A 17,033-nucleotide genomic window follows, 5' to 3' on the forward strand; every position below is an offset into this window, starting at 1 on the left:
TGGAGATTTGATTTCTGTTTATTGATTAGCAGCAGAGAAAATCTAAAGAAAAACAGAATAAAAAAATAAGTCCTATTTTAAAGCCTTAGAACCTAAGTAATTATCTGTTAGTGGCTCTGGTCTCATGGAGCTCTTAGGCTGTCATCAACACAAGGGTGTCACCTGAAGTGTGGGACTGGGGGAACTAAAGCTCTGAAGTCCCATCCCTAATCCAACCAGGGCAGCTGAAATATTACATATCCTAAATGTTGAGCTACTCACTCGATTTCATTTGAAGAAAGGATTTCACCTTGAAAAAGAAAATAACATCGAATAAGACCTTATCTGACCTCCTGTGCATCACTCTGTAAACTGATATGCCAATAAGCACTGGGTTTTTTAAAATTATTATATTTATTTTTCAAAGGCAGAGCACACACAAGCTGGGGGAGCAGCAGGCAGAGGGAGAAGCAGGGGAGCCCAATGCGGGGCCCCATCCCAGGACCCTTGACCCGAACCCAAGGGCGATGCTTAAGCCACTGAGGCACTAGGTGCACCAAACATTGGTTTTCTAATGTCACACAAATGGCTGGTGGCACAAATAGCAGAACTAAAATCCTTTGATTCCTGTTCCCATTCAAATAATCTTGGATAACGTCAAGTCTGGTAGACTTCAAGTCAGGTGGACTTGAAACGTTCAATAGTACTAAGAGCTTATTTCATTTTAAAATAGATTATTTCCTTGATCCTCTTTAAAAATAATTTGACTTTACTACTACCCTTGTATTATTAGAAACATGCATTGGTATAGAATCCCAAAGTAAATCAATGGAAATGAGATCACAGCTGTAACCCATAATTATTCATGTCAAATACACATTTAGAATTAGTCTTGAAGTCCCTCAAAGTAACAATGACAATGTAACTTCTGAGGGATATTTTCTCTCCTTTCCTTTAGAGTCACTTAATTTTAATGGTGAAAGTGACATCACAAATCATTTAATACAACTATCATTTTTTAAATTATTTCATGCTTTATAAAGCTTAAAACTGGGGCTCCTGGGTGGCTCAGTGGGTTAAGCACCCAACGTCTGATTTCAGTTCAGGTCATGATCTCTTGGGCATGTGAGATCAAACCCCAGGACGGGCTGCACACTCAGTGCACAGTCTGCTTGGGATTCTTTCTCCCTCGCCTTCTGCCCCTCCTCCCACCTGCGCACATGCCTGCTCCCTCTTTCTCTCTAAATAAATAAATAAATTCTTTTAAAAAAAGAAGAAGCCATAAAACTATCAACACTCTGGGTTGCAGAGAAGTGGCCCTGCTAGTCCTAAGTTAGAGTGTTTCTCCAGCTCTCCTGACCTCCCATCTGCCAACAGGATGGATGAGTGAGAAATCAAGAACAAACGGGTTGACGGAAGGTGGTGGGTGTATTTTTGTCTGTTTATGATGCAGGAACACTGGGGATTTCTGAGTGCTGGAAGGAAAGAACTGATTGAAGGGAGATGATACAGGAGAAAAAAGGATCATCAATGAAATAAGTTCCTTGAGGATTTAGGAGAAAACATAATCCAAAATGCACGTGGAAGAGAGGATACTTGCCAGACATGACGGGATATCCAAATCTAGAAAAGCATTGTCACTTCGATGCATCTCACTTAAATTTGACACAAATATTTTTGTCAAAGGACATTGAAGTGTTCATATTACACATTTATCCTATTTCATCTCATTATAATTTGTAAATTTGTAATTTAAAAATCCAAATGTACATCTCTAATATGATACCATATGATATTCTGCTTCTTTTAGTGTTTAAAAGATATTCAGGGGCGGCTGGGTGGCCCAGTGGGGTAAAGCCTCTGCCTTTGGCTCAGGTCATGATCTCAGGGTCCTAGGACTGAGCCCCACTGTCCCTGACCTGGGACTGGGATTGCGCCCCACATCAGGCTCTCTGCTCAGCGAGGAGCCTGCTTCCTCCTCTCTGCCTACTTGGCATCTCTCTCTGTCAAATAAATAAATAAAATATTTTTTTAAAAAAGTAAGATAAACTTCAATATTATTCAAAAGGTAAAACTTCAATATTATTCAAAAGATGCATATATTTTTAAATAGAGTTTATGTAACCATGGTTCCATATAAAGTAAATTAACTAGACATTTTAACTTTCTTCCATATCCTTCTGGAATTTTTCAAATTTATAATAGATGAAGTATAACGTATAATCAGAATTCTTTTTAAAAAGTGACATTTAAAAAAAATCTTAGTTCTTTTTCTGAGTTTGCCACAAACTATTCTGTAAATTTAGGCAAGTCAAATATCATTTCTTTTCCATACTTCCTGTGCCCATTTGAAAAATAAGGGAATGAAACTAGATCATTTTATTCTATTTCAAATGCTAAATGGTTCTGATTTTATGATACAATTATTCCCATTTTGAATGAGGATGCTTATTTGGTATATAAATTGCTGATTATTTCTTTTATGCCCATAAGTCAATAAAATTTTAAAACATTCATGGGCTTTATAAAGAACTAAATAACAAGAGAAGGTGCCTTCTCCAAAGAGAGAAGCCATTTGAGAAGCTCCAGGATACATTTTAAAAGATGAATTATATATGCTTGTACAAAATGACAATAACCGCCCCCCCAGTAAGGAAAAATAAAAGTTTTCAAAGACAAATGAAGTAATGGGTTTTCCATATGCCCTTACACATTATGACTAGAGCAAAGAAGATATCAAGACTAGCAGGACTTTGATTTTCTGTTTCTTCTTTATTAAATTGTCACATAAAAGTCAAGGGGAAAGTGGCACCATCAACTCCAGGAGGGCCCAAGATGTCAGGTAAGCTACTGAGTGGAAGAAAAATTGAAGGTACCCAGTAGGAATTTATGGTCTAAAGTTACCTTCTTCATGGAACCATCCTATTAAGAATGGGTTGGGCTTTAAATAAGCTTTCCATTTCTCAAAGCAATTTGTATAAGAGAGCAAAACCTCATCAATGTAACTTAATAAATATATGTTATTACCATATAAAGGATTTCTAGAACAAACTTCATGAAAGCATAGGATTTTGTCTATTTGCTTTACTTTACCGCTTAAAATAGATTGGCACAGAGATACTGCCTAAACAATACTTGTCGAAAGAATTATTAATCTGGGATGCTTCCTGATTTTAGAGGAGACCAGCATACTAATGAAATATGTTCAAATGAGAGAGTTTAATCAGCAATTACTCATTGAGTATCTAATGCATGTCAACAAAACTACCTATCACTATTGCAACCATATTTTCAAAACCAAAACTCAGTTTGCTGGGTAAGCCCAGTACAAACAACCTTATGAAGACAACAGATTAGGACATCTGTGGTTGAAAATAAATTCAGGAGTTAACTTTATATTATAGAGTCGCCACATAATTTCTAATCTAAACTGGGTCACTATGGAAAATGAAAGGGGGCAACCTCAGTATTTGCCCTGAGCTACCTACCATGCCTTAACTAGAAGTGTCTCTGGGGAAACAGTGTGTACAGTTTCTTTAATAGACTCCAAGTAAAGTCTGTACCTAGTGGAAAGGTATGTATCTACAGTGCTAAAAACTCAGTCGATTTGAGAAAATCGATTATTAAATAACAAGCGTAAAAAATTAAACAACGAAATTTGGAAGAATCTGAGACCATCAGGGCTAGGAAGGTAAAGGTAAAGTTTAACTCTATTGCAAAAGGAATAGCTTTTAAGAAATGAGAAAATAAAATAGATGGATCCTAGTACACAATGACACTGACATCTAAGACTATTCTTCGTGATGTTTAATCGAATGTTAGCTAATTCCTGTTTAAAAGGACAAGAGGGCCTAGGAATTATTAAGACAGCACTGCTATAAGATACCCAAAACAGAATGTGTAATTTCATTGTTTTTTATACACACAGTTTACAGAATAGCTATACCTATAAGGTATCGTGACCAAGTTCATCTCATTGCCATCCTCAATACTACCATGATGGAAAAAAAAAAAAAAAAAGAGCCTGAAGGAAATAGTAAGAAACCCTAATAGATGAGATGGAATTATAAAACATCACATAATTAGGGGCATCTGGGTGGCTCAGTGGGTTAAGTCTCTGCCTTAGGCTCAGGTCATGATCTCAGGGTCCTGGGATCCAGCCCTACATCGGGCTCCCTGCTCAGCAGGAAGCCTACTTTCCCCTCACACACCCCCACCCCCTGCCTCTGCCTACCTTTCTGCCTACCTGTGATCTCAGTCTCTCTCTCTCTCTGTCAAATAAATAAATAAAATCTTTAAAAAGAAATTTTAAAAATCACAAAATTAGTACACAGGAGTTCAAATATGATACTGTGTATAGAATATCATCTCTTCCCCCTCATGATACTCCTGCCAATTTGTCACATCTAAAAACTTAGATGCCTTTGACCATCCCTTCAAGTCAATTATGGGAAACTCTTTCCGATTCTCTTCTCTATTCAAATACTTTAGTTAAAGTCTTCTAAGAGACAGAGAGACACAGTGACAGAAAGAGAGAGGGAGCGAGTTTCCTGCACTTCTTTTTAAAATGCACCAATCTTCAGTCTCAGTGTTCATTCCCAGGTAAGATAAGAAAACAATCTGATTTAATTAAGTTGCATTAACAGTCTTTGAAAGCTTTTCTTTGAAATGTAAACCACAGCAATCTTATTCTCTAATCTAGAATGCGTAATACTAGAGGTTGTCTCCTCAGAGCTGGCATTTTATAGAAGTCATACTTCTCTTACTGACATTTAAACACACACTTGAACAGGCTTTGCAAAGTCTACAGACGAGACAGAAAACGTTACTCCACACGTCTTCTTACTTCACTTGCACCATCTACCCTTCTTGGTAGTTATTATAATTATCCCTATTTTATGATAAGAAAAGTGAGGCTTAGAGAATTTACACAGGGTTCTAAATAGATTAGAATCAATTTTTTTCTTCCTGAGCACAATGGAGATTGCTATAGGAAAATCCATGTGTATCAATTATCTGATTGATGAGCATTAGACATTTGGACTGTGAGTTAAGCTTATGGACAGAATGCCTCTGATCAGGAAGCTATCCACTATCATGATGTGAAATATTAGTTCTACCACAGAGCTCTGAAAAGAAATAAAAATAAGTGGTTTCATGCATATTTATATGAGTCTTAGGACTTTTTTTTTTTTCTGACACATCTAACTAGTAAGGGAAGGAAAAGTAGAATCAAGGAATGAAATGCTATTAAATACTTGTAATTATAAAATTATACCAGTATAATTAAAAGATGACATGGTTTTTAAAAACTTAAAATGAAACTAATATTTGATGAGATAAACCTAATAATTATAGTAAAACCATAGTTGGGTAATTTGGCCAAATAAAAGAAAAAACTGATAGTATAGGTAGAGTCAACAAACAAAGTATTTATACAAGCATGAATATATCTGGTATAGCACTGAACTATACTGCTTAATATTTAGACACACACACACACTCACTCACACTCTCCAACTACATTTTACACGATGAAGAAAGAGACCATGAATTTGCCTATCCTTGCACTACCATACTTTGCAGAAATGCACAGAATCCTCAAATCTTACATGGCAGGTATTATCACACAGATGAGAAAACTTGAGACACAGAGAAATTATTTAACTTGCCCAACGTCATGTATATATTAAGTCATGAAGCCTAGTTTCAGGACCAGGCACATGGCCAGAGATTCTGTGCTCCTAACCCCTTCTATATGGCCCCACAGAGTTAAATGATCATTAAATAATAACTGACATATTTTCCCTTATTAGTAGATCTGGTTTTCATCATATAAAAAAAATTCTGAAAATAAGTACACCTTAAATATGTTACTAGTGAGGCACTATCTTGGTAAGTTCAGAAAGCAATGAGATAATCTACTACATAGATCTTTATTCTCTCCCACAAATAGAAAATCATTAGTAACATGAAGTAAAGGAATCTTAGGAGGAAAAAAAAAATTGTCAACTGTTGAACACAGAAGAGAATAATGGAGGGCACAGGTGAAATCACACTGTGACCCTGAAAATGGCTAATGAGCCTGTAGACTCTATCGGTGGGCCTTTTGTCTTCTGAGCACATAGATAGAGTTTCTTCAGCCTTCCTTTCTTAGACCTTCCAACGAGAACATTCTCTTGAGTTCTATGTATCAAGATCACAGAAGAACCACAGATAAAGGTAAATTCAAATAAGAATCTCAGGGCTCAAGCCTATTGCTTTTCTAACATTTTTGAGGAGATGAGTCCGTAAATTATGTTTCAAGACTAAACACTTTAATTATATACTAATATGTATTGGTATGTGACATTTCCATAATAAACATCAAAAACAATGCTGAACTGAAGTTCAAGAGTCTAGGTCTACTGCCTGAAGTTTCTCTCATGTGGTAAGGGCATGACACGTTTGAGAAAGAAATAGTCAGAAAATTGAGGAAGACACTGGACAAGGATTCATATGGAAAGGGAAGAAACTAACCACACTTCTGTTTTCTCCTTTGCCTTCACTAAATTAAACCAATTCTGTTAAATTCCACAACTTGTTGACTCTATCCCTTAGGGCTGACCCCTAGGTTAAAAACTAGAAAATCTAACAATAGGCATTGGGATTTTTCGTAAATGATGGCTGCCAGATTCTTCTCTTTTAGCATCCCATGGGTTGCAGTGGGTTGGACACAAAATGTATAAACAGGACTGAGGATGTGGAGATACCTCAAATATCTGGATAGTCAGGATCTAGTGACACTGTGACATTCTGCAATTGCCAAATCAATAAGTATTAATTTTCTCATAAAATAGGTGACATATTCAATGGGTAATATATCTAGAGGATAGAGGAAACGGAAACATTTAGCCTAATAATCATTTTAAGTAATTCAGTTACGAAGGCATTTTGATAAAATCATGACCTTCCATTTATATGGTACTTAACTACTCTGAAATTGCTTTTGTATGCATTACCTTAAGTGATCTGAATTATTGTATAAATACAAAAATATAAGGAAAATATTTATCTAGATATTACATCTAGGTCAATAGCTTTGAAACAGATTTATAAAATATTGAGGGGAAAACATATATGCATATCTAACACAATGGACCAGAGAAACTCTTTATGGATGTAGAATAAGAAAAAACATTCTGTTCCCACAGTCAAACACAAAATCACATGTAGTGATTATTCAACTTCCTACAATGCTTAAGAATATGGGTTCTCAAGTGAGAATCTTTGCTTTGAATCCCAGCTTTGCTGCTATTTAGTCATGCGACTTTGATAAGTTGCTCAACTTTCCGAAACTGTTTCTTCATCTGTAAAATAAAGATAATACCAAAAGACTGATTTGAGAATTAAATGAAATAACGCCTGCATAGTACATAGTGTAGCATGGCATATAACTTGTCCCCATAACCCATAACATTTTGTTCCTCCTCTTGTGCCAGCAACAAGAGCAGGGTCACTGTTCAGTAACAGTAAGACCTGTGATCATCAACGTCATGAAAATACTCATTAACTTCCTAAATGTACTTGATAACTGTTCTTAACATTGAACATGTCTAGAGGTTTAAGTAGGGAGAATTGCTTGAATATGAAAACTGTGTAGGTCAGGTTTATCTGTTTTTTTTCCATCTTACAAATAGGTGATTTTCAATCACAGACCTCATAGTTTTATTGTACAAGCATAGGTCCCAATATTTACTCCTGCTTTTATAATTCAAGAGTTCATTTTAGAATAAGAATCATAGGATCATCTTATGAAAACTGTCCATGTAAAGGGAACTGTCACCTTAGTTTTATCTTACTTATCACTACTTAAATAAATTTAGAAAAGACAATAACATTCAGATGCAAATGGCTTTTAGTTACCATGTCTCAAATGATGAGATAGCTTAAATATCATTGCCTGAACAGAAGAAGCGGAATAGACTCCTATTACTTTTCTTGTCTTTGAGAAACATTTGTTCCTTAAGAAGGCACAGCTCATCTCATATATTTATGAGATTCAGGATTCTATTTTTAAATACTGGGATGAAAGGAAATACATTCATTGAGATACCTGAAGATTTCAGCAGGACAAAAGTGGGGAGGGGAAGGTCAGCAATAATAGTTCAATTCATTGGTTAAAAGCAACAAGAACAACAACAATGACAAAAACAAGGTACAAACTGGCCCTACCCAAATCGTATTTAACCAGTCCTATAATTTAAGATACAATATTCATGTTAAATTGAATTCAAAGCCACTGCAAAGTGAACCCAGATATGAGGTTTCCATTTATCTTCATCAAAACCAAAATTATTATTTTTTTTAGATTTTATTTATTTATTTGACAGAGGTCACAAGTAGGCAGAGTAGCAGGCAGATACGGAGGGGGAAGCAGGCTCCCTGCTGAACAGAGAACCCGATGTGGGGCTTGATCCCAGGACCCTGGATCATGACCTGAGTGGAAGGCAGAGGCTTTAACCCACTGAGCCACCCAGGCGCCCCAAAACCAAAATTATTTTAAAGAATACTAACATAAGTGGTGATTTATTAGTAGTTAATTAGATTCTCGTAGGGTGGTAGAAAAAATACACCTCAATAAGTTTTAGTCTCCTTGTTTTCAACCTTAAATAAGAATACTATATACTCAGAGGTGCCAGGGTGGCTCAGTGGGTTAAAGCCTCTGCCTTGGGCTCAGGTCATGATCCCAGGGTCCTGAGATTGAGCCCCGCATCGGGCTCTCTGCCCTGCAGGGAGCCTGCCTCCCCTCTCTCTGCCTGCCTCTCTGCCTGCTTGTGATCTGTTAAATAAATAAATGAAATATTTAAAAAAATACTATACACTCACAGTGAATTACAGTGGGCTTAATTTATGTTAGCATTATAAAATTATATAATTTTAACTAGCTGATTTTAAAAGTAAAGATTATTTGATGGAGTGGAAAGAATATTGAACTAGTCATTCTGAATTCTGGATGCCAGTCTCAGCTGTTCTGAGGAACTTGATAGAACATAGTCTTGGGCAAGAGACTTTTCCTCTTTAAGACCTGTATAAAACATGGACTTAAGGCTAGCCAATTTCCAGTACTTAAATTTCTGTTCTCCCATATATAAAAAGTAAAGATGTATATATTTTCTGACTACTTCATCCCCATCTCATAACATGTACTGGGAAAAGAGTCTGAAATAGGATCTTAAAATTCTAAGCACAACTTGTGAACATCTTAATAAGAATATCACTGTTTGCAAAGAAATTAATCTCTACTTAGCAGTAGTAGAGTAGTCAAAAGTATAAACGTAAATGAGCAGCATTAAACCAAAACCATATTTTGGTATCATCAGATTATATCAGGTGCATCTAGAAATACTCTCTTAAAGACTGTTTTACTAGTTTACAGTTTAAAAATACATATCTTAATTATAGCACTGGGAATACGACTCAGGAGTCCATATTCCCTAATTTATTATGCTTTATAGAGCATTTCAACACCCAACATTAATTGCTTACCTCTTCCAAGTAATTAATTCTTCCATATCATTAACAGTAGAGCTTGATACTATAATTTGCTTATCATGACTGCTTTGGCAATTAATTTACTTCCATTTCAGTTATATTTTAGTTTTAAAACACCAAACCAAGTTGGCTTAATTCCGTATCTGGTAAATTGGGAATTTACAATTCCCTGTAATTGGTTATTTACATGATGCAGCAACCACTTATTCTGAGCATGATAATATAGGACCCATGCAATGAAAGGCATAACAATGATAAGACAAAACTGATATCAGCCTCTACCTGGCTGTAAGAGTTGACAACAGCAATAGCAACCCTTGAAATGTGTAAACACTCCCATCACAACTTACAATGAACCTTTTACTCATTAATTAGATCACTGATTCAAAACTTAGGAGCATAATTCATTATTCTTAGAGCAGAGGGTGCAGGGTGAATTCAACATGGTCTCTGTCCCCAAGGGGCTCTCAGTCTAGTGACAAAGATATGCACACATGTGGCCCCAGAGCAATGCTCACTGCCACACAGACAGAAATGGAGACACAAAGAGAATGATGCCTTCATCATTCGGCCATGATGATCCGAAAAGATTTCACTGACGAGGGAACACTGCATCTCGTCTTGAAGCAGAGAAGGATTTCAGATGTTTAAAAAATAGAGGGGGAGGAATATTCCACACACAGAGAATATCTCTATTGCTGGCAGTATATTTAACTTCTACAGATAAGGAAAAACAGAGCAATTACGTGATCTGTTCCAAGTCAGAACAAGAGAGAATCAAAGCCATTCCCTGAGCCGTTAACTCCCACATCAGATGGTTCCTGCTAGATCCCATCGCTTCCTTCCCAAGGTGAGACAAGCTTTCCCTGTGTTCACAACCATCCACACCCTCCATTAATCCCTCGTATCGCCACACCCTTTGCAGGACCTTGTGAGGATGTCCAGAGAAACACACACAGGCAGCCATGGCTCCCTGGAACACATTACCTTTCAGCTTGTGTCTAAAACTCCAACAAACACATCGAGGTCTATTTTGGGCCCCCTTGCCCCACCCTCGTCCATCATCTCGAAGGAATGGGAGCTTGCACTTTTGCCACATGGCACACTCAATAAGACTGTGATCCATTCCCCTAAACCTTCCATTTTTCTACTTCAGTTTTGTCAAGTGTTCCCAGTTCCAAGAAATCGTAATTCAGAATGTGGGGGAGGTTGCAGATTTTTGGCTCAGGAGGTCGTGCAGATGTTACTCCTTAAGGAAGATGATCATGATTGCCTATGTGAGTAATGGCTGTGAGTCGGCTAGGAGCCAAAAGTTCTCTTATAGCAGAATGTATAAACCATTCTCCTACTGAAAGAAGGCCCCCAGTAGGATAATATATTATTACACATGATTCAAATTACAGGATCTGCAGCAGGGGAGCTCATGACTGATTCAGGACAGTCGCTCCCTGAATACTGATGATGGGATGATGGAATGCCTCATGAATTAAAAGGGCTGTGGTTTAGCGCCTAAATCCTTCATATGCTTTAAAAAGTGTCTATGCCTATCATTGTGCTCTTTAAGCTTCTTAAACGAATCATGCACTGTTATGAAATCCTTGTCGATGTTTTAAAAATTCCATGTCTTTGAATAATTATATTCAGAATACTCTTTAAAAAAAGAAGACAATGTAACTTTACCTTCTCTGCCAGAAAACTGTATCCCTTTAATGCCAATATGCAATAAAGATATGGCTTAAGACAAATCGCATTCAAGTGTGACCCAGTTTCCGCTCCTTGGGATTCTCTAAAGCAACCTGAAAATCTTCACATGCCACACGTTCCAGCCTTTTTAAGTTATCTAGATGAAAAATAAGTTTATCTCTGACAAACCAAATACAAATGTACAGGAAGAGACAAAATTATGTTTCCGGAGGTTTTCTGCTGACAAATGAAGTCATTCGTGAATATCATTTCATTTGGTCTATTTTAGTTATGTAACAAGCTGATAAATTAGTTAAAGGTATTATACTGAGAACGGAGATCAGGCATTTTTACAGAAACCCTAAGGCAGATGTTCAATATTACACATCCTAAAACACAAATGCTGCGACATATTCTAAAATAATATGTAAGCTGGTCCCTTAACTTCTTTTCAAGCTGATTCTTGTATTCAGTTTTTCTAGTAAATGGATGCAAATCAGGTGCATTGTGCTGGGATGGGAAGAGAGAGATTTGTCCAGAAATGACCTCAGTTCTATTCATTAATAAAATGACATGTTGGCTGAACGCAGTGAAGAATGAAATATAACAAGAGTGAACTTTCCTCCATGTGACAGATGCACATAAGTGCTTTTGGGCTAAAACACTATATGTAAAATGGCCACTGCAGCACAAAATCTGAACGCATTAAAGGAAGCTCGAAGATGCAGGCTGCTTGGGAAAACTGCAAGTTCCATGCCAATGCACTCTCTTATTCTCTATTACCTTGCACAATTCCGAATCCCAACTTGCAAAATGCATGCTGTTCGTAAGGGAGGGAGCGCAGGCAGATAAAATAAACAAAGGTTTAATTTTTTTCTGACTTTTTTTTTTTTTAAGAAAGAGATGATAATTTTGCAAGGTCAAAACAAAACAGAATCGTACCCAGAATCACTTTCAGTGACAGCAGACACCAACGGGCGGGGTGGGAGGAAAGGTAGAAGCTATCAGAGAGAATGTAGCCACATTTTTGCATAGAGGTTTAAATTATGCCACCAGAATAATTAATGGAAGGACCTAATATGGGGAAGGGTTGGGGTAACAGGAAAGGGGGGAGGCTATGTTAAACAAAGTTCATTACTGCATGATGTAAATGAGTTTCTCACCAGTGATGTCACTGATTGGCTGAGCCGCAGAGCTGGCTTCGAGCATGGCCGGATTGGCTGCTAGCTCTTCTGGTGCCTGCCTGCTTGGGCAGCGGTTGAACCAAATACTTTCTGTCTCTCTTGTTGTCGTTTGAAGCAAATCTTGTTCAGCCCAGCTGTGTCTCCATAGTAGTGGCACCCTAAGAGAGAGTCTCCCTCCTGCTTCCCACAGCTCGTCTGTGAGGCGGTCGCTGCTATGAAATACCAGCGCTTGGCACCAAGCCCAGACAGCGTTCTCAGATCCATCTATAACACACACATACAAAAAGAAAAAAAAAAAAAAAAAGGCAGTTCTTTCATCTGAATTGCATCCTAAGGAGGATTAAGAAGGCTTCTATTGCTACTGATTTGTGTCCTTTCAATCTGATGGCTAAAATAGTTTTTGAAATACAGTATCCTCTCATCTGCAGTAGAACACCATTGGTTAAAATTGGTTTAAAAAAAGATAGGGGGGAACCCCCCTCCTCCCATGTTTACCTTGATTACAGAAAAATAATTCTTCATTTCCCTCCTAAGCACCGTAACTGATGGTTTTGGTCCTCTACCAGAATTTTAAACTCTCGCCAGATTTCTAATTATATCCGAGTCATTATTTTCAGGTGAAGACAAGGGATCTTAATTAGCATTATTTTTTTAGCTATGCGAAATGAGACAGGGCATGAAACAGAAACGATCTATGGAGAGGCAGAGAGAGAGAGAGAAAGAACAAATCTGTGCAGCTTTTACAGTTGAGCTGACACCCCCTCCTTCCCCGCTCTCCCTCCACCCCCCTTGCAAAAAAGAATGCAGTCATATGAACTTTACCAGACAATGGAGTACCTACAGGCTCTCCCCTAGACAAGTCCTTTATAACCAGCCCGTGCTATGTGCTGCAGACAGTGGCCAATCGGCAGGCTCCTTTCTGCAGCAGGGACACAATAGGTGCATTGGCCACACTGTCCTCCTAGCCCCTGAGAGCAGTTCAGGTTCATTTATTGTACACTGGAAGGCACATATGTCTTTAATATTCACTGTGAAATTATCAGTGAGGCTGCCTTTACTTCCCCGTAATTATGGCCACCTAATTACCGCGCACGAGCGGCAACAGCAGCACAGGGTGGCGCATAGGCATGCACGCCGTCAAAATATGCATGAACATGCTTGCTTATTTCAATAATAAAATCCCCCAATTAGTTCCTTCCCAGAGCTTGATGTTTCCTCCAGAATACTTCGGCGGATACAGTCATCATGTCTCCCCTCGAAAGAGAAGAGTGTGTGTGCATATATTTGTGTGTGTGTATGTGTGTGTGTGTTTGCATGCGTGTGTATGCATATATACATGTGTGTGTCCACGGGTAATTTAAACATTATTTTAGTCGTATATTGGGGGAGAGGTACGGAAGTGGGACCTAGTCAGCAAATAAAAGGTTACTGAGGACCTAAGGCATTTTCCCCTTATCACTAAGCATCAGAATGAAGTAATAAGGGAATCTGCACGCATCGCCTTAGCCGTGCATAGATGCCGATTTACTAAGAGACCAACTATCATGCGCATCTACGTATGTCTCATTTAGGGATTTCATGTTGCATAATTAGAGCATGCCTTGCTACACTGACTCAAAATGGGTGAAATACCAAATCTCTGCTTTTTGTGTATTAGTTAAACAGAGTTGGAACAGTCTGCAGGGGGAACCGCCCGCTAATTTTTTTTTTTTTTATTCTATGCATGTTGCATTTACATATTCATGAACAGAATAGCTGTTATGATCGCTGATTCCGCAGCAGGAGATGAAAAGACAGGAGCCAGCAGACAGAGTGTACTAATTTCTAGGGGAAGAATGGCAGTGTATGATGACCAGGAAGAGAAGATATTTGGGGTTTCATTGGGGGGTTACCTCATTGTGTAATAAAGGATCTGGGTAGACAGCTTACCAAAATATGTGTAAGTATAATAAACTTAGAAAGTAAAACTGATATGCATTGTTCATGGCCATTCAGCCACACTGTAAAGAAATAAGCATTTTGAAATGGAGATTTCTGGCTCGGGTCTTTGCAGGTAAATAAAATTACATTTTCTTTTATGGCTACTTAGAATATCATAAAAATGGGATGTGCTCAGCAGCTCTGAATTTTCTTATTATTTCATGACTTATATATTTCCTGTTCCAAATCAGAATGCTAAGCTTTAAGCATTGATTATTTCCTAAGGTGGAATTTCACCGATGTCTACCGATGTTTATGGGTGTATTTTGATTTTCAGCTCATGATTCTCAAATCAGGAATGGAATTCATCAGTATAGGAGGAACATGAGGAGAAAGAGTATATCCACATAGATACATGCATATAACTCATAGTTCACCCATGCTAGAGAGAAAGGATCCCAATGTTATTTCTATCAATTGATAGTTCTTTGATTAATATTAGAAGTATTTGTATTATAAAATACATTCAAATTGATTTTTCCTTGTATAAGCATTTTTTAAAAATTCAGTTCTTCTATCAATACTTTCCAAAAAATTAAGGTTCAGTAAGAAGGATGAGTAAGGCAAAATCCAAACTAGACCAATAAGAGATCACAAAATTCAATTATAAGAAACACAAGTGATATAAGAAAATACTACATTTTTGATTCCTGGACTACTACATATATTGAAATCAAAACACCAGAAATCAAAGATGTAAATTAGTTACTTATACATAATGCATGATACTCCTTTCCTAGGTGATTGCAGTAAAACCTAAGAAGCTATTTGCCTCACCTTCTTGATGGTTTTTCTACCAAAGACCAGTTTTTCTAAATCTATCAAAGTCCAGTTTATCTAAATCTTCAAGTAAGTCACAAAAAATTTTACTGGTAATCAAATTAAGAAATGTATGCCTTGTCTCCATCTCTCTCTCTCTTTCTCTCAAGCACACACACACACACACACACACACACACAAATACACATATATACAACCATGACTGTTCTATTTTTCTACAAAAATGTTCAAGTTTTCTACTTAGTCATCTCAGTTCTTTGATCTGGCATTGTACAAAAAAGCGTTAAGAAAATCAAAAAGATAACACTTAATTTCTGGTGGTCCATTTCACTAAGTAAATTTAAAACAGGATAAACTCATACTATTAATGAACTTACATATATTTAGATTCCACTAGCACATAAAATGTGCTTAGAAATTCACTGCAATACAAAGTATTTTGATGAATATAATAATTTTATAATAAGATTAATGGATGGTCTATATCTGACCTCCTTAAACAAATAGGGATTTGTAAACAATGAACCCTGAAAAAAAAAAAAAGAAAGCCTCCTTAGTACCATAATACATTAAGCCTGGCAAGTTAGGCTTCCCACTTCCTACTATAACATTCTCTCATAGTTTGAATAATTAGATGTATTAGAAAACAACATTGTATTTTTCATAGCATTTTAGCTCTAGGATTTACTGTTCTCATACCCCAAACACAAAATGCAGTTGTAATATTTTAATATACTACTCAAACCAAAATAGTTTTGCAATAAAATTTTATTTGAAATCATTTTGCTAGAGAACTTAGACCTTTGATATATCTTAAAAATTCAAACCATTAATTTTAGACATGACATCCAAAGAAAATTAGTAATTAGTTAGTGTACTTCCACTCATCATGCTACCATACTTTAAATACAGTTCTGATCTGCTGTTAGGACATTTATAATTGGTTGAGGTTTACTAAAGATAAGGAATTTATGGTGTCTTCCCATAAGATCAAAGACATGCATTTATTAAATAAGTGTATGGAGAAATATGAGTGCCATCTGTGTTCCCAGGATGGAAGTAACCAAACTTCTTTATAAAGATCAAAAGCATAACCTTAGACTTATAATCATGATGATCTCATCAAAAGAGTCGAGTCAGCACAAATTGGCTGTAAGAATGTAAGATAGCAGCCAATCACATTAACTTTAAAAATAATCCAATGCATTCTGTAGGCAGAGCCAACTTGGAGAGAGATGCAAAAACAATAAATTAAAAAGCAACTTGTCAGTCTCCTGATGTGACTCATTCTTTAAAAAAAATCTTAAGCCACTTTAAGAAGTGTGGAAATTATTCATAGTATAATCAACATCAAGAAACCACTGTTTATGTCTCTGTCTACGCAATGACAAGTATCCAGATGACAAAACAAGATGCAATTAATCATCACAATAACTCAATATCTGGCTGCTTTTGTGCCCACAAACTCACTGCTTAAAATTTCAGTATCTATATTTTAGGATTCAAAAAAAAAAAAAGAATTCTTGAACTTTTTCATAATCACCATCTTTATAAGATATGAGAATCCTAGGATTTTCAAAGCTGCCACTTTTGGGTTACCCAGTGCGTGAATCTCTTTCTAAAGGATACTTTTTAGAGCATAGCTGTGATTGCTCTCATTCATATTACCTCAAAAAAGTTAGCAGTGCATCACTTGTGGAATAGAACACTTACAACTTGTTTCATTTGCAAAGTTTCCAGTTGTTTCAATTAAGATTGTTTATTAAAGGTGTACTACATGGGGAAAAAAGACCCATAATAAATTGTGACATTTAAGTACCCAATGGAACAGAAAAACTTCAACCATATTAATCACCTAAAGAGAAATATTCTATTAGAAAAACCATTATAGGT

At 36.7% G+C, this 17,033-nt stretch overlaps 1 protein-coding gene across 1 annotated transcript in view; it reads right to left on the bottom strand.

Moving 5' to 3' along the window:
- Nucleotides 1-17,033, bottom strand: part of LOC309843691 (uncharacterized protein) — a 560,969-nt gene that overhangs the window by 518,527 nt on the left and 25,409 nt on the right. Inside the window, exon 2 of the mRNA XM_082689341.1 lies at nt 12,360-12,644. Within this exon, the coding sequence (XP_082545467.1) occupies nt 12,360-12,644 (285 nt within the window). The remainder of the gene's footprint in view (nt 1-12,359; nt 12,645-17,033) is intronic.

Source organism: Mustela nivalis (assembly GCF_964662115.1).
Source record: "Mustela nivalis genome assembly, chromosome: 1".
Taxonomy (NCBI): Eukaryota; Metazoa; Chordata; class Mammalia; order Carnivora; family Mustelidae; genus Mustela; species Mustela nivalis.